The sequence below is a fragment of the Rhinolophus hipposideros genome, assembly GCF_964194185.1.
Source record: "Rhinolophus hipposideros genome assembly, chromosome: 8".
NCBI lineage: Eukaryota > Metazoa > Chordata > Mammalia > Chiroptera > Rhinolophidae > Rhinolophus > Rhinolophus hipposideros.
Genome location: NC_138054.1, coordinates 81,933,968 through 81,959,146, shown reverse-complemented (window position 1 = coordinate 81,959,146; position 25,179 = coordinate 81,933,968). Strand labels below are relative to the sequence as shown.

Sequence of the window (25,179 nt, the reverse complement as noted above, 5' to 3'; positions counted from 1 at the left end):
ACTAAAGACAGTTCATGGCAGTGGGTTTCCAGGATTGCTGGGTGGATTATGTGAGAGGGTGGAAGGGCAGTGCTTTGATCAGGCAAGAGGTAATTACTCCTGGGTGCAGACACGTCTGTGACTTCTGAAAGAATCTTTCCATATGGCTGTTACCTGTCTTAGCAGATTAATGGTGCACAGAGGTGGGCCCTGCCCCTAACTCTCTTTAAGGCACACCCCAGGCTTCTCATGGGAAAGGGGGATTGCTGGGCTCCGTGGTGGCTAAAGGCCCATCAGCTCTAAAAGACTGGGTTTCTCTGGGGTCAGCAGGGAGAAGAGCCAGGTTCAGGGACAGTCACATGCCTAGGAAGATCAAACTCGCATCCCTAAATCATCCTGCTGGTACTGCCAGATCCAGCTTGCCTGCCATTTCTAATAATGACTGATGAGACGATGAGCTCTCTACTGGGCCCCTCTGAGCTCTGGGCCTCCGCTGCCTGGGAAAGGGGATGAGACATCACCCCTCCCCCACAGGCCCCCTGGAGCCCCTCTTCCTCCACCCTCACCCCCACCACAGGGCCTGTCTTACCTGACGTCTGAGTCACAGGCAGGCTCCTGTCACTGTGAGCTGTGTTGTGACTCCCCAGTTGACAGTTTTACAACAAACATATTAAAAGCTCCCGGCACTGGGGCTCCTGGATGTGGAACAGCCCAGGAGGAAAACCTCTCCCGTCCTTTCTTCAGCCAAAATCCTTCTCCCAACCCCTCCTCCCCCAGGGGACTGCTCCAGGGTCATTAACTGCCCTGAGTATAAGGGGCTGAGAATTTTTCTTCACAGCCTTTTTGAGGTGATGGGAAAAAAGCTGCCGAGTAAGGGAGCCTGAGACATCCCAGGCTGTGGGCCCCAGAGGACCAGGCTCATCCCCCATGTGGGAACCTGTGAACTCCGGAATGAGCAGCATCTGGCTCCTCAGCCCTGCCTTTGAAGACAGGTGGCCCTCGGGGAAGGATCATGTGGGCATTGGATCCTGAGCGCTACGATGTCATGGATATTGTGTTCCAACCCTGACATGTGGGAGCTGCATTATCCCCACTTTACAGATTTGGAAACTGAGGCTTAAAGTGACAGGACAGGCTCAAATCCACAGAGTTAGGTAGGAAGTGAAGGACCTGAGATTTGAAGCCAAGTCGGCCAGCCTCCAAACATTGCTCTTAACAATACTGCCTGCCTCCTAACACACCAGCCCACCTTTTCTCAGCAGTCCACCAGGATGGCAGAAACCTCAGAGAAGCAGGGAGAGCCTGATGCAAATCCAAACTGAATGCACTTACTCTTCGGGGATGGCCTTGATCATCCAGCTTGTCTTTCCTACCATCTGAGCCCAACCACAGTGCCCTCCCTGCTTCACAGACCAAAGCTACCCTTCCCTCCTTCCTGTCTGCAACCAGCAGACAAAAAGCATGTCCCCCCACTAACAACAACCAAAGCAAAGAGAGGAGTGAGACACAGGAACAGTTCTTTTATTGTACATCGGAGAAATAGCCCTGTGTGCTGGTTAAAGGTGCAACATACAGAATATCGAATTAAGAAAAGAGGGAACAGGGAAAGGGAAGGGAAGAAACCTCTTGAGGTCCAAAGTTGCAAACAAAAAATGGTAAAAGATTTCCTCACGCAAGAGGCATTTTTGCAAATACCATGCAAAACAGGCAGCTGGTGTGCCTTAAAAGAACCCCTATAAATAACAGAAAACACACTCCAAGCATTCCTTTACGTGGACTCAGAGCACAGGAAAAGAGAAGAAACCAAAATGCCTTTTGGCATTTCAAGATATTTGGCACTCTTGTGATTACATTTTTTACAGTCCATTAAAGAGAATCAACTGACACAATATTAGAGAAAAAAACAGGCTGCTCACACAACAGACTGCAGGGAGAGGTTAGAAAAAGCTCAAGCATTTTGTGTGTGTGTGTGTTGTGGTTTTTTTGTTTTTTTTTCCTGACATATAAAATGTGTTCATCTGCATTAACTTGGGCAAATAGCTTGCAGCAACAAAGAAACACAAGCTTTACAATTCATTTTAAAATAAAACAAGGATTCTTTCTATGTTTCATTCCTTCGCAAAGTTCTCTTATTTTAAAACACATTCCTGATAACTTCCAAAGATGACCAAAATAAAACAGAGTATCTATCGAGATCACTTTCTGATTTTCTTTGTACATCCAAGGATAACATAAAAAAATAAAACTGAACAGCATTTCACATCCAAGTGCAGCACAATAATTTTTGCAAGATTAAATAATGTAAACATTGGGAACAGCCAAATCAGCGAAGAATGCCAACACCTCAAAACACCGGGTGTTGCCGCTTCATTATTTAAGTGGTTCAAAACCAGATCTATAATTGCGCAATATTCACTGTATATAAAAAGAAATTGGTATTCATTTTAACAAATAGCTGCAACTGAGACTTCTTTATTTCTTTATATGTGTGTACATAGTGATTTTGTTATTTTTAATTTTTTATTTTATTTTTGTTTTTGCAGAGGAGCCCAGAGCCTTCTCCTCCTCCTCCTCCTTCTCACACCTCATCTGTCTCCCGGCCTGACACGAGATACAGGTTGTTGATTTCATCGTGGGTAGCAAGCTAGCAATAAATTTCAAAGTGCTTTCTCTTTCCATGCTCTTTTTGCCAATAACTGTTAATCGCCGTTCTTATTCTCTCCCTTAACTCATTGTCTTTGGGGGAGTTAGACACCAGGAGGTGCCTTGTCTGTCATATTTTTCAGCACGTCATCAATCCTATCATCTTCAATAACAACTGCAAAAAAGGGGGAGAAAAGGAGAAGTGAGCGCTCTTGGGCCTCGCCAGGGGTCTCCAACGTTTCTCGTGACGTCCGGGAGCCAGGGCAAGATTGGGGGAGGGCGGGAAAGGAGGGCTCCTTTCGGGCTGACACAGCCCTATCCTCTGCGGCCTCTGCTAGGGGTCCCTTTGTGGCTTTCCTCCGAACCACGCCCCCCACCCCCTGGCTGTGTCCCATCTGGGTTCTGAGAAAAAGATGCAGACAGGGAGCAAATCCCACTGCCCTGGCCACGTCTTCACCACCCACCCCACCGCCGACCCTGGGCGCATTTCTTTAGAAAGGAAGCCCCAGGGCAGAAGAGAGAGGGGAAGGAGGAGCCAAGGGCTCCTGGTCTGGGACCCTCGGGATGCTCGGAGCGCGAAGCGGGCAGCCCAGGCTGGGTGCGGCGGCGCGGACGGGGGAGGGGACGCCAGGGGCCGGTTCCCACGGCGTGCGGCCTGTGGAGGGGTCTGGCCTCGCCCGCGCCCGCGCCCCGGTCTTGCGCGGACTCGGCCTCTCCGCTCTCCCCGCCGCTGCAGAGGTCAAAGCCTCCCTTCAGTGTCTGCCTGGGGCTCGCCCGCCTCTCCGCGTCTGCCTGTCGCCGTGTCCTCCGCCTCTCTCGCCATCTAGACCTGGCCTCGCCTTCCTCAATCTCTCCATCAGTCTCTCGGCGCGACGGTCACCTGTCGAGGTCTCTGGGTCTCTCTGTGTGTCTGGGGTGTCAGTCGCCCTCATTGTTTCAGCTGCTTCTCTGTCTTCCCCAGACTTGCGTGCCCAGCTCGCTGTCTCTCCGCTCTGGCTCCGTCTCCGAGCTTTGTCTCGGTCTCTGCCTGTCCCGGTCTACCCCCCATCCCCGCCCCACGCCTCCCTCCCTATCTCCGCGTCTCAGTCTCTCCAGGCTGCTGTGGGTCTCCCTCCTCGTCCTCGCGCCCCTCAAGTTCCTCTCCGAGACTCTGCCTCCCAGTCTCTCCGGGGCTTTTCCAGCTCTGGCGCCGAGCGCCCAGGCTTGGCAAATTCCCTTCCCCTGCCAAGTCACAATGAAAACCCTTGCGACCCGAAAGCCCCCGGTCTTCCCAGTGGGAATGGGGGTCCTGCCGCCGCAGTTCCCCACAACGTCCCTTGGTGAGTCGTGGGACACCCCAATCGCGGTTGTAGAGCGAGTGCAGCTGCGACTACAATGCGCAAAACAGGGAGTGGGGGGAGCGCAGAAATAAAAAAGCAAACTTTGGCGCGGGTGGGGTTCCACTATAACCTTTCAGCCCCCGCTGCGGCTAGAAGCCGCCACGCCCCCTGAGTGACCCCACTGGGGACCAGGCTGAGGGGGAGGGAGTCCCGAGGCCAGCCCGAGCCGTACCCGCAGTGCGGGGTCCCCCCAGTTCTGCACGATGGGACTGCACTGGGTCGGAACAGAGGTGCCGGAGACCCCCGCAAACCCACGCCAGGCCTCGGTGCCCAGGAAAAGGGGTGTCTGGGGGGGAGGCCGCGAACTCACCCCGCTTGCTCCGGCCGATCTGGCCCAGCTTGGGCGGCCGCTTGTTCTGCCCGGCGCCGAAGAAGTTGTTGGTGTCCTGCAAGCGGCAGGAGAAGATCTGGCCCACGTCGCCGCCGTCGCCGTAGGAGCTCAGCTTCTCGTCGCCGTAGGGCAGCACCTCCGACATGGTCGCGTCCGGGGGCTCCGCGGCGGCGCCTCCTCCGCCCGCGTCCCCGCCGGCGGCGGACAGGGTCAGCGGCGCTGGGGCCGGGGGCGGCCGGCCGGGGACGGCCCGCGGGCTGCGGCGGCGGAGGCGCCGGCGAGAGGCGGGGGGACGCCGCTAGGGCGAGGGCGCGCAGCCCGCGCGAGCGACCCGGCGAGCGCCCGCAGCTGAGCTGCGCTGCGCTGCGGCTCCGCGCGCGAGTGACGGCTGCTCCGGCAGAGGCGGCAGGACTCACATCCTCGGCGCTCTCGGGCGCTGGGCGGGGGCCGCGCCGGGCGGGGCCGAGCCGGGAGGAGGGGGGTGTCCCAGCGAGCGCTCGGGGCGCGGGGCCGAGGAGGGCGCACCTCCGGGCGCCGGCGGGCCGGTGCTGCGGCGAGTGCAGGCGGAGCCCGCGCGGGTTCGCGGAGGCTGAGTGGGGAGCGGAGCGCGGCGGGGCGGCGAGCGGCGAGCGGCGGGGGGGAGGAGGCGGGAGGGCACGGCGGGGGGTGGGGACCCGGACGGTGGGGGGGGGACCGAGAGGGAGCTGGGGGGGGAAACAGACCGAAAGGGAGAGGGAGGCAGGGCAATGGACAGAAAGAGCCCGAGGAGAGGGAGAGAGGAAGGAGCAGCGGAGAAGAAAGGAGGGAGGGAACGACTAGGTCTGCAGCGGAGAGGCCGGGGAGAGATAGGAGAGGGGAAGGGGAAGCAACGGGAGGGAGAGAGAAAGGGTCGGGAGGGAAGGAGGAGAGCGAGAGCGGGCCGGGAGGAGGCTGGGACCCGGGCGCCAGCCCTCCTGCGAGCTGCGAGCTAGAAATGCCGGCCGCGGCGCGGAGGCGAGGCGGCGGAGGAGGGCAGAGGAGGGCGGGGAGAGGGGACCCGGGGCCTCGGGGAGAGATCCCTGGAAGCCAGACGACGTCACGGGGCCGCGCCGGCCGGCGGGGCCGCGGCTCGCTTCCTGCCCCCGCCCCCCGCACCCGCCGTCCCGCCCGCGCGGAGGGGCCCCCGCGAGCCCCGCCTCCGCCCGGCGGCCTCCGGGCGCCTCCTTCCTCCGCCCCCCCCCGACCTCCCTCCGGGTGTTTACCGGGTCCCGAGCCGGTGCGCGGCGGCTTCGCCCGGGACTCGCCTGCTCTGCCTCCCGCGGGGAGCTGGGGAGAGTGGGGGTTCCGGGAGCGGGAGGGGGGGCGGGCCGACGACGCACAAGCGGGGAAGGACAGATGGATGTCGGTCTCCTTGGAGGCCAGATGCTGGGGCAAAAGGTCGGAGGGCACCAGGGTGACCCGAGGACACGGCCTCTCCTGCCAACGTCAAACCAGGGAGCCCCTTCCCCACCACCCCTGTGCCCCACTTTGGAGTCTCGGGGCCCAGCCTCTTGGGCCTCACAGTCTCCCTCTCCCACTCCGTTCGCCCCGGAAGGCCCTGTTCTCGGGATCCCGCGGGGCTTGGGGGCTGAGGCGCTGTGGGGGAGGGAAGGGGATGCCTGGCTCTCAGCCTCCTCTGCCTCCGCTGGGGACGTCCCGGGTGCAGCCCTCTGCCCTCGGGGACCTCCCTTTCAGCAACAGCCAGGAGCCCTGGGGAAAGACTGTGGCTTCTGAGCGGAGGAGCGAGCTCCCGAATCCCAGAAGGGAGACGGGGCAGCCCAGAGGCCTGGGAGGCGCATCTGCCCAGCAGACGGCAACCCGAGGGGACTTGGTGCGTGAGGACGGCTTGTTATCCTTGCCCGGAGCCAACAGCACCTGCTCTCCCCCTAGAGACTACCTTGGCTCAGAAGTGCCAGCCTAACCACAGAAAGAGGCAGCCATCCCAACGTCATGCTTCCTGCTGAAGGCAAGGTTGGGAAACACGTCTAGGTTGCCCTGGTGTGGTCTCAACTGGCTCAACGTGCTGCCTTGCAAGGGCTCCGTCAACAGTGAAGGAGAATCCTCAGGTTCACTCTCCCCTTAATTCTAAAATTCTGGGTAGGTGGGGGACTGGAGGGAAAAGGGGGTTACCTGCTGGAGCTGCTGCCTGAGAGAAGCCAGCCCATTCCCCTCCCTAAACTGTGTAAAAGGGTCAACAGGCCTCCAGCCCAGGTACCTTGGGGGTAAAGGGGAAGAAAGGGGCTGAGAAACGGGAGACAGAGGCCCTGGAGCAGAAAGAATGAATGTGAACTTTGGATTCAGGCTAGGGATTCAAACCCATTTCCTAGCTGTGTGACTTTGGGCAAGTCACGTCCCCTCTCTGAACTTTCATAATTTCAGCTATCAAGTGGTGTTTGTGACTAGCAGTCTGTGTACCTCAAAGGACTGTTATGAAAACAAAACAACATCTGCTCTTGGTGCCTGGCTGAGAGTGGATGTGCACTAAACCTTTGAGAAATGACTTAGAAGTGAGTGAGAAAGAACAATAGCACTTCCTTCACTCCCATTTCAGAGCCATCAGAGCTAGGGGAATCCTCAGAGATGACCCAGTCTAATCTCTCATTTATAAATGGGGACACCCGAGCCCAGAGAGGGTCAGGGGTTTGCCCCCAACCCCACAGCTTGTCAATGCAGAAGCAGCAAGTCTCCTGCCTCCCCTTGCTTCACCCCGCAAGTCACTCCACAAGCTGCCTGTCTCCATTCATTAAGGCTTTCCTTTCCACATCTGCTTTGAGGTTAGCACCAGGCCAAGGGCTGGGAGAGTAAACAAAAGCGTAAGGAGCAGGATGATAAAGTTGTAACAAGAAGCTCAGACATTTGTATCACACTTTCTATTCCCATCCCCCCCCCAAAAAAAAACATTTTTACATCCATTATTGACCTTGCTTCTCAAAATAAATACCTTTTTTTCTTTTGTGATTTTTTTTTAATTAATTTTATTGGGGTGACAATTGTTAGTAAATTTACATAGATTTCAGGTGTACAATTCTGTATTACATCGTCTATAAATTCCATTGTGTGTTCACCACCCAGAGTCAGTTCTCCTTCCATCACCATATATTTGATCAATACCTTTTGAGATAGAAAGAGAAGATCCCTGTTTAACTGATGTAGCAGGAAAAGGGTAAGTGGCTTGCCAAGGTCACAGGCTAGTGATGGAGCCAGGAGAAGCCACTCTCCCCAGCTGGGATTCCAGGTCGGAGGGGAAACCCCCACAGTGGTGACAGCATGCAGGGCTGCGACCCACTCATCTTGTACTCACCTGGCTCCTTCCTTGCTGCTGAGTTATGAAGCAATTTACACATTGAGTGCCTACCACAGTCCCACTGCACAGAACGTAAGCAGAAAGGCACAGAGGGGCTGAGGAATCCCTGCACACACAGCAAATGAGAGGAGGAAGAGAAGCCAGGTTTTACACCCCGTCTGTTTTTACATTTACCTTGCCTTGTTCCAGAAAGGTTACAGGTGGCAGTGCCACACCTTCCCAACTCAGTACACATCCCCTTACCGAACCACACACCCCTCCCGGGCACATGGCACTTTATAGTTAGAAAAGGATTTCCGTGGCTACTGCCTCCTTGGAGCCTTCCATCCAGAAGCAGCAAGACTGGGATGGTCAGGCCCGTTTTATAGATAAAGTACCTGAAGTTTGAGAGTGATGTCTCCAAGTTCACACAGAAGTTCTACAAGGCAAAGTGTGAATCAGTACGGCACCCCTCCACCCCTCCCACCCCCAACATTTTTACATTACATTACAAAGGCCTCACTCATTCCTCCATTTCTGCCAGCCTTCAGTAGGACACCCCTTCATCCTAGACCCCTAGACCTGGATGCAGACACATCCTGGAGCCCCATTCCTGCCTTCCCCAACGCAAAGGGGGCTGGCTCAGAAGCCCACGGCTGTGTTGAAGAGGCCGGGTCCAGATGGAGGCTGGACCAAGTGAGGCAGGAGTGGAGGCAGGCAGCCTGGCAGCACACAGTCTAGTGCAGTAGTCCAGGGTGAGCGGGCCGGCCTTCCCGTTCAACTCCCTACCCTGTTGTTTCCCAACTCTGTCCTCATTGCACCTTTGTTCCTTGGTCTTCTCATCTGTCAGATAGGGATAATAATTGTTCCTATTTGGCGGTTTGTTCTGGGGAAGAACATGCGTGGATTATATGCTGACACATAGTCTAAGTCTGAAATAAATGGTCTCATTACTATTAACTATTGACTCTCTTTGTGGCCTTGAATAAGCTAAGTCTCGCCTCTAGGCCTCTGATTCTACGTCATCAATTGGGAAACGTAGAGAAGGAAATCCTTTTTTTTTTCAGCTGCAAAATCACCCAGGTCTCCCAAATCTACTTAAGACCAGCTTGAGGCAAAGGTAGGGGCCTTCCCCCTCAAACCTCTCCTGAAAGCTCCCTGACCTAACCTTAGAACTTTGTAGAACTGAAAACCGCAGGACTGGACTATCTCCATGGGCCCTTCCTGCACAGACATTCTAGGGTCCAAAATCTATATATGCGCGCCCCTGCTGTGTACTGAGCCCTACACCAGTGTTGGTGAGGTAGAAAATGGGCGAGTCAGCCCCAGCGATGCCCAGCATACAGTAGATACTTGGCACACATTAGCTCTCTTTGTTCCCTTCTCTCCCTGCTCCTATCCAGATGGGGAAAGCGAGGCACAGGCAGCTGCCTCAGAAACTACGAGAATGTGGCTGTTGGATACCTCAGCCCTGGTGCGGGCACCAGCTGGCAGCTCAGCACCAGGAGCCCACTGAGGTGGAGTCCTGGGTATGCTGAGCCTTGTCAGGGCTGGCTGCAACCCCTGCGGTCAGCAGGGAAGGCCAGGGTGGGGTGCTGTGTCAGGGGCAAGCTGGTCACCTCCAAAGAGGCTAAGTGGCGTGCCACTCGGGGACCACCACGCTGAGCCAAGGCTGGATAAAAACCCATCCCACCCCTACCCCTCTCATCTCAGTGACTGGAGCCTCGGTGCAGCCAATTCCCCACCAGTCTTGAAAGGGGGGCCTCCACCCCATCCCCACAACACAACGCGTATGCACAAACACGCGCAGTGAGAGAAAGCCTGTTAACTGACTGAGGCTGAGCTCTCAATTGTTGGGTGACACTGCCTCCCTGAGGACACCTGAGAGTCAGGAAACCAAGGACAATCCTCTTCTAATCTCTGCATTTGGTGTACCCACAGAAACTGTGAGTGTAGATAAAAAAGTCCAAACGTCTTGCAGTCCACGGCCCCCTTTGGGAATCTGATGAAAGAGATGAATTCTTTTCTTCCTAGACACGGAAAATTGAGTGTACAATTTCCATGGATCTCTGAACCCCAAAGGTTCAGATAAAGAATGCAGGACTACATCCTACAAATGACAGTTCCCACCAGTGCCCTGTGACAACAGAAGGGCTTCTCATACCTTAAGCCCAGAGGCAGCAGAACCAACTGAGGAGGCCCCCAACGCGACTGTCCCCCAAACCTGGGGTCAGACGTGCAGGGGCTCACCCCTGAGCAGATGGATGTGTCTACTAACTGCTGAGCCAATCTCCACCAAGGGGACCGTGCATGGTTCTGGACCCTTCCGTTCCCACATGATGGTACTCTCATCCCACACACGTGATGTCATTTGATGTCCACGGTAAGCCTGTGAGGTTGGCAGGGCAGAGAAGGGGTACGTTCCCCATTGTACAGTGGGGGAAAGTGAGTCCCAGATGAAGAAGATGAGCTGCCCTACGAGAGAGAGCCAGAACCGAGCCCCCAGGTCTCCCAACAGCCAGCTTAGTGCTCTGTTCACTAGACCTGATGGAGGGCAAATGAAATGAAGGGAAATCCGAAGGCCCAAGTTCAACCCCAGCTCCACTCCTTCCGACCTGCGTGATCTGGAGGCAGGCACTTCACTCTCTGAGCCAGAATTCTTCTCAGCTATAAAATGGGGGTAACCGGATCAGCTTCAAAAGGATATTGCAAGGCTCAGAAGTGGTGCTGATTGCATCACCAAATAAGGGCAGGGTTCAGCTCCATGCAGTGAGACCCACCATCCAAAGCCCTCCAGGACTTGCGGGGACGGACAGAAGGGCCTCTTCTTTCCAGCAAAGGAGCTGTCTCTGTAATAGCAAGGGTAGACGAGTGAGAAGCAGCCACTGCATGCCCACAGAGGCTCTCCCCACCCTCCCCTGACAGGCCCTCGGCTCAGCAGGGGATGGTGAAGAGGGCAATCCGACCTGGTAGGGTAGGCCCCAGGCACAGGTGAGAAAGATGTGAGGAGAGCCAGACTCACAGAAATAGAGCAGATAGAAGAGCTTCGGAGAGGAAGACAGATCCACCCTGCAGAGGAAGAAGCTCTTTTCACACACTCAGAGGCCAGCGACACACAGGGCAGACAAGAGAAAGAACTGCCGAGGAAAGCAGGTGCCAGTTCTGTCTCTTCCAAGAGGCAGCAGAGAAGGGACCAAGGAGCTTGGCACAGAGGAGAGAGAGCAAAAGGCCAAGACAGGACGAAAGAGATGAGAACAAGGAAAGCAGGCCAGGCTGGAGAGGCAGGATTTCTCCACTGGGGAGAAAAGCAAAATCTATGCCATACAGTTTTTTTAAGCACCCTTTACCAGTGTGAAGTCATTTGGGTATTTTAAGAACATGTGATGCATTATGCATATCCCGTTTTTTGTTGAAAGAAATCATGGTTAGTATATTTAAAGATGTGAATGCCTGGAAAATTATAGGGGGAGAAATGTGGGATGTTTCCCCCCCTCTATTTTCTGGGTTTCTCAAAACTTTCACATCTGCACCCATCTTCCTGGTGAGTGGGGTAGAGAAAGGAACTGGAGAAAACATTCCTGCTTCCTGCTTCTCCCCTTTACAGGCTCTGCCCAGCTGGGCCTGGGATAAGCAGCCGAGGGTCCTCCTCAGACTCTGCTATCGGGCCTCTGAGGCCTGTTCCCCATCCCTCAAGGAAGAGAAAATTGCACAGGCCTTTGGAAGCTCAGCCTCAGTTTCTCCTCCAGCCTGACTCAACCATAGGGGCACAGCGCCACCTGGAGGTCATAGTAGAGAATGCAGCGTTAGGAGGGATCGCATCACCAGTGCCGGGGTGGGGTGAGGTGGGGTGAGGAGGGAGTAGGAAGAAATAAAGATTATGAGCCAACTTATTGCAAGCATGTATACAGCTCCATCCTATGAAGCACCTTAAGTATTAGGGAAGACTGAGGAGGTAGGAGGCCTGCAGTTTGGGCAATTTGGACAATAATATTAGTATGACCTCATTTGTGCCCTCTTCCCTCTGAGTGTAATCTAGAGAACACTCAGATTACAGATCCAAGGTGCTTGGCACACTAGGTGCTTAAGTGCTTGTTGCATTCAGCTGTGCCCCTCCAGAAGCATGGCTCAATCCTGGAGGAATCTGGATTTGAGCCACCTAATGTGAGGTCATGGCTCTGGCCGGGTCAGAGGTCAAGGGCAAGAGCTGAGAGGCATGTTATTTCACCAGGCAGCCCCTCACCCAGGCCTGATCGGCCCCTCTGACCAATGCCAGTGTCACTGGCTCAGCCTTATGTGCCCCGTGCTTGGGCAAGGGAAGTGCCAGGTCCCTCGGCTGCCATGTGGGAAACAATAAGGCAGCTGCAGGGGAAGTGACTAATGAGCACTCCAGGGAGCGACTCAGGACATCACACGGGGAAGCTTATCCAAAATTGATAAGTTAACACTATCTAATTAGAGAGAATGTGCTGACTTCGCTGGCTTTCTGGGAACATGGTCCTGAGGCTGTGGCACACAGCTAGCCTGAAGAGGGTCCACATCTCATCTCTCGGACTCGCAGCTCTGAAGAGGGCCTCCAAACTGCCCTCTCTGGTCCCTCATCCACTCGTTTTCTCATGGACAAGCAAAACGTCAGCGCTGAATGGAGCCTTGGAAAGCTTCTCAGCCAAATTGCTCCTTTTATAGACAGAACTGAGGCCCAGAGTCATTAAATCACTCCATTAAGATCACACAGTAATGGAGCCAGGACCAAAGAGAAAGCCAGCCTTTGGGCTCCCCGTCCAGACCATTTGCCACCACGTGAAGACAGTCCCCAACTTTCCTATGTTGAGTCCTCAAAGCTCTGGTGAGGTCACTAGGCATGAGGTTTCTCTTACACAATCCACTCCCCTTGGCCTCAGGCCCTGAGAAGTCCTCCCTGCCACAGGCCTCATCTCTGGTCCAAAAGGCAACTCCCACAGGCAGCCTTCCAGGATTGCTTGCCCCACATCTATTTCATTCACTAGTTTACTCACTCATTCCATGTACATTCAATGGTGAAGAGCCTGGGCTCTGGAGTCAGACTGTCTGGGCTTAAACCTGTCTCTGTCATGTGCTTGACCTCCCTGGGCTTTGATTTCCTTTTCTCTAAAGTAAGACTACAAATACAGACCTCGGGCTGAGGATTATAGGACATCAGTCATGCACAGCACTTAGTGAGTACTGAGCAAAGAGCAAGCCCTAAAGTTAGCTCCAATGAATGTATAACGACAACCTCCAAATTGTCCTGGAGAAGAAATAAGATACAGTTCCTGCCCAAGATGTGGGCAACATGAAGAGCAGGTATTGGACTCTCAGGGGTGGGCACCTAACCCAGCCTAGGCGGGAAGGTTCAGGAAAGGTTTTCGGGAGGAGACACCTATAGTTGAGTTTTAAAAGGTAAGTAGAGGTTAGCAGGGTAAAGAACCAGGATCCCACAGGCAGGAATCAGCATGAGCAAAGGCTCAGAGAAAGGGGACAGCATGGCAGTTTAAGGACCCTCAACAGCTATATTGCTGGAGCCACAAGTGTGAGACAGAGAAGGACACAGAGGCTTGGAGAGGTAGCCCGGGCCAGGTCACACAGGCTTCCTATGCCATGGAGGAGCCAGGGCTTGGTCCTGGAGGTGACGGGGAACCTGGGGAAGGGCTTTAGGCAGAGGGACATGGTCAGGTTGGTGTTTTAAGTCGAGCGCTCTAGGCTCTGTGGAGTATGTGTTCTCTGCGGGTTCCCCTTCAGCAATGACTTACTGCCCTTGGCTGGTTTCTTTCGAATGGTCGGGGAATCTGCTCTAACCAGGCCAGTCTTAAAAGTCCCTGCCAGCTCCAGTATTCTGTGGACCACAAATATTACCAACAGCTGGGTCACCACACCTGTTCCATGGGATGAACTCAAAGACCCTGAACCCTGTGGACACAGAAACCGTCTTACTCATTTTTGCATCTCTGGGCACAGAATAATTCAGCAAATGTTTGTTAGAGGAATAAATGCCCATCAATGATACCAAACTTCCTTTGCGTGTTCCTGAGGCCCTGTGGGATCACCAGCATCAGATCCTTTGCCCAGCTGGAGTCTGCACGCCTAGGACCCGGGTCGGAAAGCGTGTCAGACGGGCCAAGTTGGTCACGTTGTTTGCTTTTTAAATTTTTCCACACACTGTTGTCTGCTTCTTGAATTTTCCATCATAACTCTGAAGGAATTAGGATTCCAAAGTCCCACCTTCCAGCTCCTGCTCCCCCAGGATAAGCTGGGGAACCTCAAAGTCTCAACCGACAGTATATAGAACCAGGGTGTCACTGGTGACTCAGCGTGCTGACTGGCTTGAAAAGCAGTGTCTGTAACACATTCCTTCCTAGCTTCTCCAGCTCCATGTGATGAAAGGCTAAGGGCCTTACGGCCAGACCTTGGTAGCCTTGAGCAAATCACACAACCTATAAAAAAGGGGGACTATGGTCTCCCCTATTGTCTGCCATCAGCCTTACAGAAACGATGCCTGTAAAGAATCTAACATCGCCTGGCTCGTGATGCTGTGTGGCTGTAGGAAAAATGTAACCGCACTGAGCCCCCCTTTCCTCACTTGTAAGGGGGGGACAACATCCCCTTTGTGGGAACCCGAGCATTAATGCATATAAAGTAGCTAGCACATTCATTCGGAACACCAGGAGCAGTTATTCCTGCCTAATGCTGTGGGCCTAGCACTAAGGCGACTGAGCACACGGGTTGACTTGGCAAAGGACTAAAATTCACAATAATGCCAAGGTCAGTTCAGCACTAACTTCCTACTTCATCTCCCTGTCACACCCCACCCCCAGCCTGGGCCCCACATGTCAGTTCCGGCCCCATTCAACCCTCCTGGAGGTGAGGCTCCTAAAATGGAAGGTGGGAGCTGCCGCAAGTGAGCGAGTGAGTCTCCGAGCCTGGACCTGAAATCCAGAACCTGCGTACAGGTGTCCGTGATCCCAGCCAGCCATCACATCCTGAGGCAGGGACAGTGGGTTGCTCCTGTATCCCCCGCAACTGTTTGCAGGAACTCTGGAGACGGAACAATCAGTCTGCCCAGGATTTGAGTTGGGCTCTGGTAGGGCAAGCTGCCTCCCCTTCTCTTCAATGCTTTGATCAGATTCACTCAGGAAATCTGTGCCAATGGCTGAACTCGGAGAGATTACCACGAAACTGCCCGCCACAAGCAATTCATTCCTCCTCTACTGAAACCTGGACCCTCTTACACAAGAACTGCAGAAAGGATGAGGAAAAAGGGGCAGATGCTTTTAAGGCACTCAAAGGTCATTCCCATCGGCCACCCTTACCCTGCCCCACCCCCAAAGCATCTCTATGTAAAACTGGGGTCTTAACACGTCACTGGACAGGACTCAGCCCTGCCATAGTGGGTTCTCACCACTTCTACCCATTCCTCCACAGTGGCCCCCCTCTAGCAACTTGGGGAATAGGTATCTTGTGGGGATGAGCAGTGAGGGAATTAGCCCCACTGCTGATGAGCACGTCGAGTGGGAGCTTCAGAAACAAGTTGAAGTTTAACTTCGGAACCGCCACTTACTAGCAGTGTGCCCTCAGCCCAGTGGGCTTCCCTTCTGGGCCTTCCTCTTCTATAAAATGCAGATACCTTGAGAGCCTTCGGGGCTTCTGTGAGGATTGACTCACGTTGAAATTAAAGTTCAAAAGAGCATATGCTAGTATAATGCTCGGTAAATGTTAGTTTCCTCCCCTGCTGTCCCCCACACCCCACCCAGTCCCTTTCTCTCACTGCCTGCCATTGAGGATGTCAGAATAGACTTTGACAGAGATGCCTCTCAGCGAAGCCAGGCGTGACCTACGGCTGCCCTCCGGGACAGCCCTCTCTCAGGCCGGCTCCTCCCCCAGGCCCCAGGCCCACGGAGCTGCGCACCGTCTGTGGGAGCCCCAGATCCCGCTGAAGAAAACACACACACACAGGCCTCAAGGTCTCCAGTTCACTGTGTCATGGTGGGGTTCAATGCCATCCCGGGATTCTCAGCCTGAGCAATGAACTCTCTCTGACAAAGCGAACACTGGGTTATAATGCGTTTAATTTGTGCTGTCCACACTGGACACTGCATAGAACTGGTGTGAGCCCCCTGAGAGCATCCCCTCCTCCCCCGCACAAAGGAGGATCGGGAGATGACTGTCCAAAGCCAGGGAAGGGAGGTAAGAAAGAGCTGTACACATGACCTTGACTCAGAGGTGGCAAGCGAGGTCCCCCCACTTCTCTTACACTCACAAACTCGAGCAGAAGTGCGGGGTGAATGGTACAAAGGGGCGATGCGATACACCCATGGGGTGTTCACTCTGCAGTGGGGGAGAGGGGGGCTTAGAAAAGGCTCTGTGTTCAGGACGCGGGGCCCTTTTCCTTGGTGAGAGCCTTGCAGAGCAGCTGAGACAGCCAGGAGGCGGGGGCAGCAGTCCCTATTGCTTCCGGTGGGAGGGGAGCCCTTGCCGGCTCGGCTCAGGCAGGGAAAACCAGATCCGTCCTTTGGCCTCTCAGGAGTTCCAAATTAGGGCGAGAGGCGTGCTCTGGTGTCCCCGCCCGCTCTAGGTCAGGGGAGATACCAGGGGGCTGCAGCCAAGCTGCCGTCTTCATCACCGCTGAACTGACCACCATTCCAAGTGTCCTTCAAGTGTCCGCTCTTGGTTCTACTGATCAGAGTTCTATCCTTTTAGGTAAAAGGCAGACAAATGCTAGATATCCCTTTCCTTTGTCCTGCCATACCCATGTACACATTTGGCAGGTAAGGGGGAAAGCGACACAAGTGACATGTCCAGCCCAACCACTTTTTCCTGGGGTGTAAGCAGAAGGAAGAAAGACGAGGACAGAGTCTCTGCAGAGGCAGCTCTGTGAGGCACACACCACACTCAGAGCTCAACTTTGCCTCCCCTCTGGCTGAGTCACTCAAGGCTGAACAAGTCACCAGGAAGGACCAGAAGACACAGGAACAGAGGGCTGCAGGTGACTGGCTTTGGCGCTTAAACAGTCACACACACTCACATCGGGTTCCTGGGAAGGGATGGCAGGCCACACACCCAAGGTGGGGCTTTGATTCTCAGCTTGTGCTGGAAAGGGTCCCCTCTCAGGTTGGAAAGGCAACATCCTATGATTAGAGGTGTGGGATAGAGGTGTGCCTCTGTCTGTACCTGGAGGGACCCGCTGCTCTTCTAAAGGCCTCCAGATAAAATCCCCTGAAGAGGGGGACGTTCCTTTCAAGTGTAGCTGTGGGAGCTTCCAGACTGTTAGCTATTATACAAGGGAACCACCCGACTGATCTCCTGCCTGCAGATGGGGCACCTCTTGGGCTCCGGCAAAGCGCGGTAGCACTCGGTGCAGGAGCAGACATGCCCACACTCCAGGAAGACGCAAGACCTGAAGTTGCCGAGACACACGACACAGGTGCTCTTCAGACTCTCCCTGTCCTCAGGCTTGGCTCGGCTCAGCAGCTGGGCCTCGTGCTCCTGGAACTCCTTCTCCATCTGCTGGAGGCGCAGTCGCTCCTGCCACTGCAGATACTGCTTTCGGAGGATGAAGAAGAGGGCAGCACAAGCCACAAAGCCAAAACCCAGCGTGAGGACTTTCCAGAGGCGGACGCTCGACTCCTGCCTCTGCAGCAGGCTGTCAAAGTCCTGGCTGCTTAGGTAGTACTGCATGCCCTGCTTGGGGGGCTGCAGGCGGATGGAGTTGTTGTCCAGGACCAGCTCACCCACCCCGGTGAGGGTGGCCCCAACCTTCAGCATCTCCTCAGTCTCCTGGATGCCTTTGGGCCGCTCCCCGCTGATGTAGTGGCCGATGACGTCCGTGAAGGACTGGACCGAGGGGTGGAACTTCTCATACACGGTCTCCAGGCCCAGATCCAGGGAGTCCAGGGGCTTGAGCACTCGCACGGCCACAGCCATGCCATCCTCGTGGGGCACCAGGTCAAAGGGCACCGTGTTGGTCCTCTGGTGTATGACCTTGGAACAGTCATTCCTAAAACAGTAAGACAACTCAGGATAAAATAAAGGACAGCAGACACCTCACGGCCAGGCGGGGATAGGGGGGGGTCGCGTAAATGCCCGGAGGACGGGATCAAGTCGGAAGTACCGGGAAGAGCACAACAGAAATCACTATTATCCACGTGCCTCAATTTGTTAGGTTCCCAGGCGGTATCAGTGGGCAACAAGGACAGTCATCGGTCACTGCTACTATTGATTTCCCTCGGCTGCTTTAAAATAAATAACCGATTCCTTAAAAAATTAAAAATAGAATGACCATCTGATCCAACAACCCCACTCCTGGGGATTAAGCCGAAGGATCTTAAAGAGCGAGCTGCACTCCCACATTCAGTGCAGCGTTACCCCCCATGGCCAAGACATGGAAACAACCTAAGTGTCCACCAACAGATGAAAAAAGAAATGTGATACACGTGTACACACGCGTACACTGATTATTCAGCCACAAAAAAGGAAATCCTGACATATGTGACCACGTGGATAAACCTGGAAGACACTATGCTAAGCAAACCGAGCCACTCACAGAGGACAAACATGCCACTTATATGAAGAATCTACAACAGTCAAACTCCTAGAAATGGAGAGCGAAACGGTGCTTGCCAGGGTCTACGGGGGAGAAGAAAATGAGAGCTGCTATTCAATGGGTATCAGGTTTCAGTTACACAAGGTGAACAAATTCTAGAGATGTGCCGTACAACAACTCTGCCTATAGTAAACGTACTGTACCACTGCACTTAAAATTCTTCCAAAGGGCATATCTCATGTGAAGTGTTCTTACCACAGTGAAAAATAAAATTAAAATGCAAACCAAAAACCCACTAGGATCACTTGGAAAAATGGTATTCCATCTACTGGCACAAAATTGCTCTAATAAATACCTAAATCATTAATCCATGCCACACATCAGTGGTTCACAAACTGTAGAGGGCATGTGAACAGATTCTGGGGCCCCTGCCCTGGAAATTTTGGTTTGGTAGTTCTGGAACCGACCTGAAGTGAGAGGTCCTCAACCACACACAAGAACATCATCAGCATTAAGAAACTGGTCCACACCCATCTCGGGAGAAATTGAAAACATGGAAACAGTACCCAGGACACCAGCCTTGGAACTGACCAACTGTCAGGTTTTGGGCTGGTGGAGAGAGGCTACGTACCAAAGGTGGGTTGTTCGATTCCATACCATCTTGTGCTCCTGAAGTGTCAGCCGCTGAATCACCCCTTTACAGTGTTCCACAAATTGGCTGTTAAGTGTTTCCTTAACAGATCGAACAGCTCCTACACAGAAACAAATTATTTTGTTTTCTGAAGCACTGTTCTGTCCTTTCCTTTAAGGTAGTTTAAATTTTGGTGTTCGTTTCATCATTAATTAAAATGATGAAAATGTTATTACCATCAGGTATGTTTTATGGGCACTCCCCTAAGCACTACATGGATCACATCATGTCAGTTTTACAACAACCGGACAAGGCAGAAATTATTTTAGAGATGGGGCAATAGAGGTTCAGGAAGGTTGGGTAATTTCCCCAAGATCACACAGCAATGATCTAGGTCTTTCTGACCCCACAGCCCAAGGTTCCGGACCACTGCCCCACGGCTACAAAAGGCCCTTGACACCAGCCAAGAAGTTCTTTATAAAACTTTTAGAAGAGGAAGTTACTTTTCATTTTACCAGTAAATAAACATACCTTCAATAACAGCATAAGGCACACATTTTCCTGGAGCTTCTGAAAGAATACTCTTCAAGTCTTCACCCAAGTGGATTCTTTTAGCTCCCTAAATGCAAAGAATATATTGAACTGGCTATCGAACACTGACAGATTCAATCAAACTTAAAGAGCAAAAAAGGAAAAGACTATTTACTTTTTTCACATTGAGAGAATGAGGAAATCAGACAGAAGGGGACTATGAGAGAATCAGATTTCAAAGCTGTGTCCCAGAAGTTTTAACCTATAAACATGGATGGGGCAGCGCCTCCCTCTCTGCCACCCGCAGAATGCGGTGCCATGTACACTCTCCGTCTAGTGGAAACATACACTCCTTTTCAACCTTTTTTATGAAAAGTATAAATCAATTTGCGTATCATAGACGGAACATAATTTAATCTCTTCTTGACAATACAGAACCCTGCATCCAAAGGGCTTATATATGGAAAACACCTAAATGAGTGACTAGTACATGGTAAGTGCTGGAGCAATGGCAGGTATTATTATCACATGCCTTTCAATTCATGCTCTGAATCACACATTATCATAAAGGGGTACCTTTGCCTTATAGGGCAAGGTGCCAAACACTATTCTATTTTCAGTTTGCCTTTCTTCCCTCTCATAAAGTGAGCAAGGCGACTTCTGCTGCTACCTTTCTCTAACAACCCCTAGTTCTCCCATCCCTTCCAATTCAGTTTCCAACCTGCTGTGCTTGGGAACCAACCACGCCTGTTACTGCTGCATCAAAAATAAGAGAAAATTAATGAAATTGATGAACATTTCCTGAGCATGTGTGTGCCAGGCACAGTGCTGAGTGCTAGGGATTCAGAAATGAATGAAGGATAATGCCCACTTTCCAGGTTTTCCCATCCACAAATCTTAAGGATGCCAGAGAAGCAACCTCTACGGAGGGGAGGAGGTACTGGGTACACCTTAAGGTCACTCCAACACTAAGACAGGAGCAAGATCAATAAATACTTACACTACAAAGATGGCAAAAAGTAACAGCAATAACAACTAACACAGTTTGTTTACTTGTTTTATTATCTGTCTCCCTCCACTGGGCTACTAAACTCTAGGAGAGCTAGGACGGTTTGTCTTGTTCACTGCTGTCCCCTTAGTGCCAAGAATGGTGCCTGACACGTAGCAGGCACTAAATACGTATTTGTTGAGTAAATTACTAAATAAACAACACTTAGATATACTATATACCAGGCACTACGCTAAGCACTTTAAATGCATGAATCTATTGAATGCACAGTAGACATTCTTATCCCCAATCAGAAGGAAACTGAGAAGGAAACTGAAACTGAGGAGATGAAGTGAGTTGCCACATAGCATAGGTCACATAGCTGGTAATGTGTCCACCACATGCTGGCCGGTTAGAAGTTTCTTAAAAGGCGGAAGGAGGAACATGATCAGAAAACCCAGGCGTTGAATCAAGCTTGAATGCATTTATTGCAACTTTGAGCAACTTAATTTATCTTAGTCTCAGCTTCCAAAACTGTAAAAGATGGGGCCAGCCCAGTGGCTCAGGTGGTTAGAGCTCCGTGCTCCTAACTCCGAAGGCTGCCGGTTCGATTCCCACATGAGCCAGTGGGCTCTCAACCACAAGGTTGCCGGTTTTACTCCCGCAAGGGATGGTGGGCAGCGCCCCCTGCAACTAACAACAGCAACTGGACCTGGAGCTGAGCTGCGCCCTCCACAACTAAGACTGAAAGGACAACAACTTGAAGCTGAACAGCACCCTCCACAACTAACATTGAAAGGACAGCAACTTGACTTGGAGAAAAGGCCTGGAAGTACACACTGTCCCCCAATAAAGCCCTGTTCACCTCCCCCCCCCAAAAAAAAAACGTAAAAGATGGAGAGCAGTCTCACAGAATTTTCATGTGGATTAAATGAACACTAAGGTGTGAAAGAACCTATCCCAGGGGCTGGCACATAGTAGGCATACAATAAGTATGCATTCCCATCACTGTAAGAGATACACAAGGATAAGACACAAACCCGACTCTGGAAGTTCTATAATCTGATCAAAAAAACAGAAGCTAAAATATTAGGCGTCCCAACTCTTTTTCCGGGAAGGGGCCATTTCTTCCTCATTGAGGAACTAACTGGCAACGCTTTTAAGATCACCCAAAAATGGGTCCTGGCGAGTTCACTGCTTCAAAGAGTCCCACATCCAGCCGACTTTATGCCAAGTTAATTTCTAGTGAGTTTCAGAGTCAGAAAGTGAAATATCAGTTACAGTCATAGCCAATCACGTCAGGAGCCACTTGGTGATTTAATTAGGTGCACAAGTGGACAGCTGGAATCTCCCTAGGAGGCCATTCCCACCACAAACTGCTTGGTAACTTGCTTCATTCCAGGCAGATTCCAAAATTTCCTTCACAGCCGGGGTTTCACACATTGGTTTCCAAAGCCCTAACTGAAAACAATCTGATAATGAAGTGAGTAGGTTTAGGCACCCATCTTTGAAATTCATGTCCAACTAAAGTCCTAATCGTTGTATCGTGAGACTGCAGCCAAAACAAATCCACAAATATTTATCGAGTATCTTTCTCTACCGCTCGTCAAACACCGGGTTAGAACCTAAAAGGAATGAAGAAAGATAAAGAAGACCCTGTCTCTAACCGAAGGAGGCCAAACATTCACAACAACGCATCCACAATGTGGTCCATGGGGAAAACCACCACCATCCTACACTGGGAATCAGGCGATCTACGCGTAACCTCATCAAAGCTGTCAGACCTTCCCCCTGAGTCTCCATTTCTTGATTTGCAACCCGGAGACGATTGTCATTGCCTCTACCTCGAACAAGCACGGTGAAGCAAACAATCACACGATGAGAATGTCCTACGTAAGCCATAGCGTGGAGCGCACGGGGCCTTATATTTAAAATAACTAAGCTAAGAAACAAGGAGGAGTCTGCAGCAGCAAGGAGCTGAGCAGCTGTACAAATGGAAGAAGCCTGGGGCTGCTGCGGGTGCTGTGGGCTCTGCCTGACCTGCACTCCCCGAGACATCTGCAGCCCGTCTCCCTCAGCTCCTCCCGGGCCCTGCGCAAACGTCACCTCGTGTCAAATAACAGCCCTCTCTCTCCAGCATCCCATTTCTCTCGTCCCTGCGTGGCTCTGTAGGACCTCTCCCCGCCTCTCCTACCATCGGACTGCCTTGTTCACCGCCTGTCGGGACGCAGGACAAGGGACCCTCCAGCAACGCAGGGACCTGACAGTCTGTTCTACCCACGCCATGTCCCCCGTGCCTGGAGCACCGCAGGTGCCCAACACGTATCTGTGCAATAAAGTAACGAGGTCAAGCTTCATTCCGAGCCACGGGAGGGGCTGAGGGGAAAAGGGACCGCGAGGCGGTCATCACGAGACCCGCCTCCTGATCCCAGTTCCTGCAGCCGTGGGCTGGGCGACACCCTCGCGGAAGCTGTTTCCTCTTCTGGCTCGTGTTCGACCGTGCAGTGGCCCAAAGGAGAGCCCTGGGCTGCCCAGCACCGGGGTAGTGACCACCCGGCTGAGGCCAAGTCCGCTCCAGCACTGACCTTGAGCTCTCGGACGACCCGGGCCTTCTGCCGGTACACGGAGTACAGGAAGGCGGTGACCACAGAGCTGGTGCCCAGGAGGATGAACTGGCCCAGCGACGGCCGCCCGCCGCTCTCCATGGCTCGGCCGGACCCTGCGCGCAGGAGGCAACGCCGACGTCAGGGCCTGCGACCCTCGCCCCTTCACCTGGCACCGCTCCCCGAGGCGGACCTTACCGGAAATCCACGGCGGGTCTCCAGGCGATGACGCACACGGCCGGACCGGAAGTGGGCGGGGAAAGAGCAGACCGGAAGGCGGTGTTGCCAGGGTGATCGCCGCGCCTCTGCGGCCTCCCCAGGGGCGGGGCCTCCCGAGTTGGGAGCTGAACTGAGAGGAGCGGGGGGTCCTCTCTCCTTCATCCTTTCGCCTCCAGTGCGAGGCGCACGGCCCGGTAATTGGCTGGCCCTCGTCTCCCTGATCTCAGTCCCGCTGATTTCCTGGCGTTATTGTGTTGCTTGATGGGTTGTTCGATGTCTCCTTCATTAGACTGGGAGGAAAGAAGAGAATTCATGTGTAGTAAGTACTTAGGAGTATTACACATTTAAGCTTCAGGGCAAACCTTGAGACTTGGATTTTATTCTTCCACTTTACAGATGAGAAAACTGAGGCCAGAGAGGTGAGTCACTGCCAATGAGTGGTAGAGAGGAATTTACCGGACTCCAGAGCCCTTACCTCCAAGAGAGCAGATTATATCACCAAAGTAGCCCCTTAATTTACCATCAATACACATAACAACATGTTGCTTATTAATAATTACAGCTACATTTATTGAATGCCTCGTATATGTCAGATACTGTGACAAAAAGCTTCACAGACATCATCCCATTTAATCGCCACAGCGCGGCTATCCAGCAGACTTCAGAGGCTGTTTTCTGATTTCTATAGTGATCTCCTTCCTAAAATAATCAAGAGATACCCAAAATCTTATCTAAAACATCTACCTGCAAAGCATGTGTTCATCGAGATGCCTCCTACAGGTTATGCTTTAAATTCTTGAAAATACAGGAATGTACCCATTGGCTCACACCAATGTATGTAAAATGCATTTGAAAACTAAATTTCTCCCACTGAAATTAATAAGCATTTAACCAACTGCCTGCAGAATGTAATATTATATAAACTATTAATTGTTGAATTTATTATTCATAAAAAATGTCAGTACATTAAAAAAGTAAAAACAAAACTAAACTGCTCCCAAAAAGTAAAATCTCTTTATTAAAGCAGGTGGCTACCCTGACATTTTTCAACCCCATTCCTTAAATATGATTGGAACCAAACAAGAATTACTTTCTGTGAACGTGGGGTTAGAATCTTCAGATTGTCAACACCACCAGATATGTTTGCTGATTTTCAATCCAAGGGATGATCAGGAATTTGTAACACACACACACATTGATAACACGTTGTGTTGGCAAAGCTGTGGGGACACAGACTCACATATATTGCTTGTGGGTATAAAATTGGACACTTTATGAAGAACAACTAGGTAATGCTGATCAAGGTTAAAAGTGCCCACACCCATTAACCTAGCAATTCCACCTTTAGAAATTCTTCCTACATAAATACTCACACATGTGAACATGACAAATTTACAAGATTATTCACTGTAGCATTGCTTTTAATAACAAAAGAATGAAAACAACCTACATGTTATCAGTAGTGAATTGGTTACATACATTTTTAAAATATGTGTATATGAATGAGCATAGTGAAGTGAAACTGCAAAACTGGGGATGAACCCATTTATTTTAAAAAGAAGGGAGAAGAATATGTATGTTTGCATATTTCTAAAATGGCTTATAAAAAGCTGATAATATTGTTTCCATAGAAGGGAATTGGGTGGCTAGAGAACAGAGTGACTTTTTACTCTTTTGTGCTTTTTGAGTGTGAGAGTATGGCATATTTCAAATTAATAAAACTTGAATTAAAAAAAGAGGAAGAGGAACACACCAGTTGTTCAATAATCAATAATTACAAAGGCCTCCTGCATCCCAGGCTGTGGGCTGCGCACAAGATTGCTGAACAGCTAGGATCTGCCCTTTGCCTGTTTAGGGGCTTGTGGAGAAGCAGACAGGGGCGGTTATCTATTGTCCCAAACCCATTGAAATTAGGGCAAACAAAGTGCCTCGGCAGATAGAGTGGTTCAGTTTCTTCATTAGGAAAGGGATCTGAGTTCTGTAAACAAAATGGAGGGTCGGGTAGCAGGATGGGAGCAGGGA

At 52.1% G+C, this 25,179-nt stretch overlaps 2 protein-coding genes across 2 annotated transcripts in view; both read right to left on the bottom strand.

The window, feature by feature from the left end:
- Positions 1-1,479: 1,479 nt before the first annotated feature.
- On the bottom strand, positions 1,480-4,477 carry CAMK2N1 (calcium/calmodulin dependent protein kinase II inhibitor 1; the record flags this gene model as incomplete). Its single annotated transcript, XM_081057103.1, has 2 exons — positions 1,480-2,797; positions 4,312-4,477. 2 exons carry the CDS (start codon positions 4,475-4,477, stop codon positions 2,727-2,729), a joined length of 237 nt encoding a protein of 78 aa, XP_080913229.1. The 3' UTR covers positions 1,480-2,726.
- Positions 4,478-15,693: 11,216 nt separating this feature from the next.
- The window catches only part of MUL1 (mitochondrial E3 ubiquitin protein ligase 1), a 30,956-nt gene continuing 21,470 nt past the window's right edge, over positions 15,694-25,179 (bottom strand). Inside the window, exons 2-6 of the mRNA XM_081057101.1 lie at positions 23,137-23,447; positions 22,921-23,054; positions 19,348-19,435; positions 18,817-18,937; positions 15,694-17,639 (exon numbers count right to left, since the gene is read on the bottom strand). Coding sequence (XP_080913227.1) covers positions 16,910-17,639; positions 18,817-18,937; positions 19,348-19,435; positions 22,921-23,040 — 1,059 coding nt within the window. The 5' untranslated portion in view covers positions 23,041-23,054; positions 23,137-23,447 and the 3' untranslated portion in view covers positions 15,694-16,909. The remainder of the gene's footprint in view (positions 17,640-18,816; positions 18,938-19,347; positions 19,436-22,920; positions 23,055-23,136; positions 23,448-25,179) is intronic.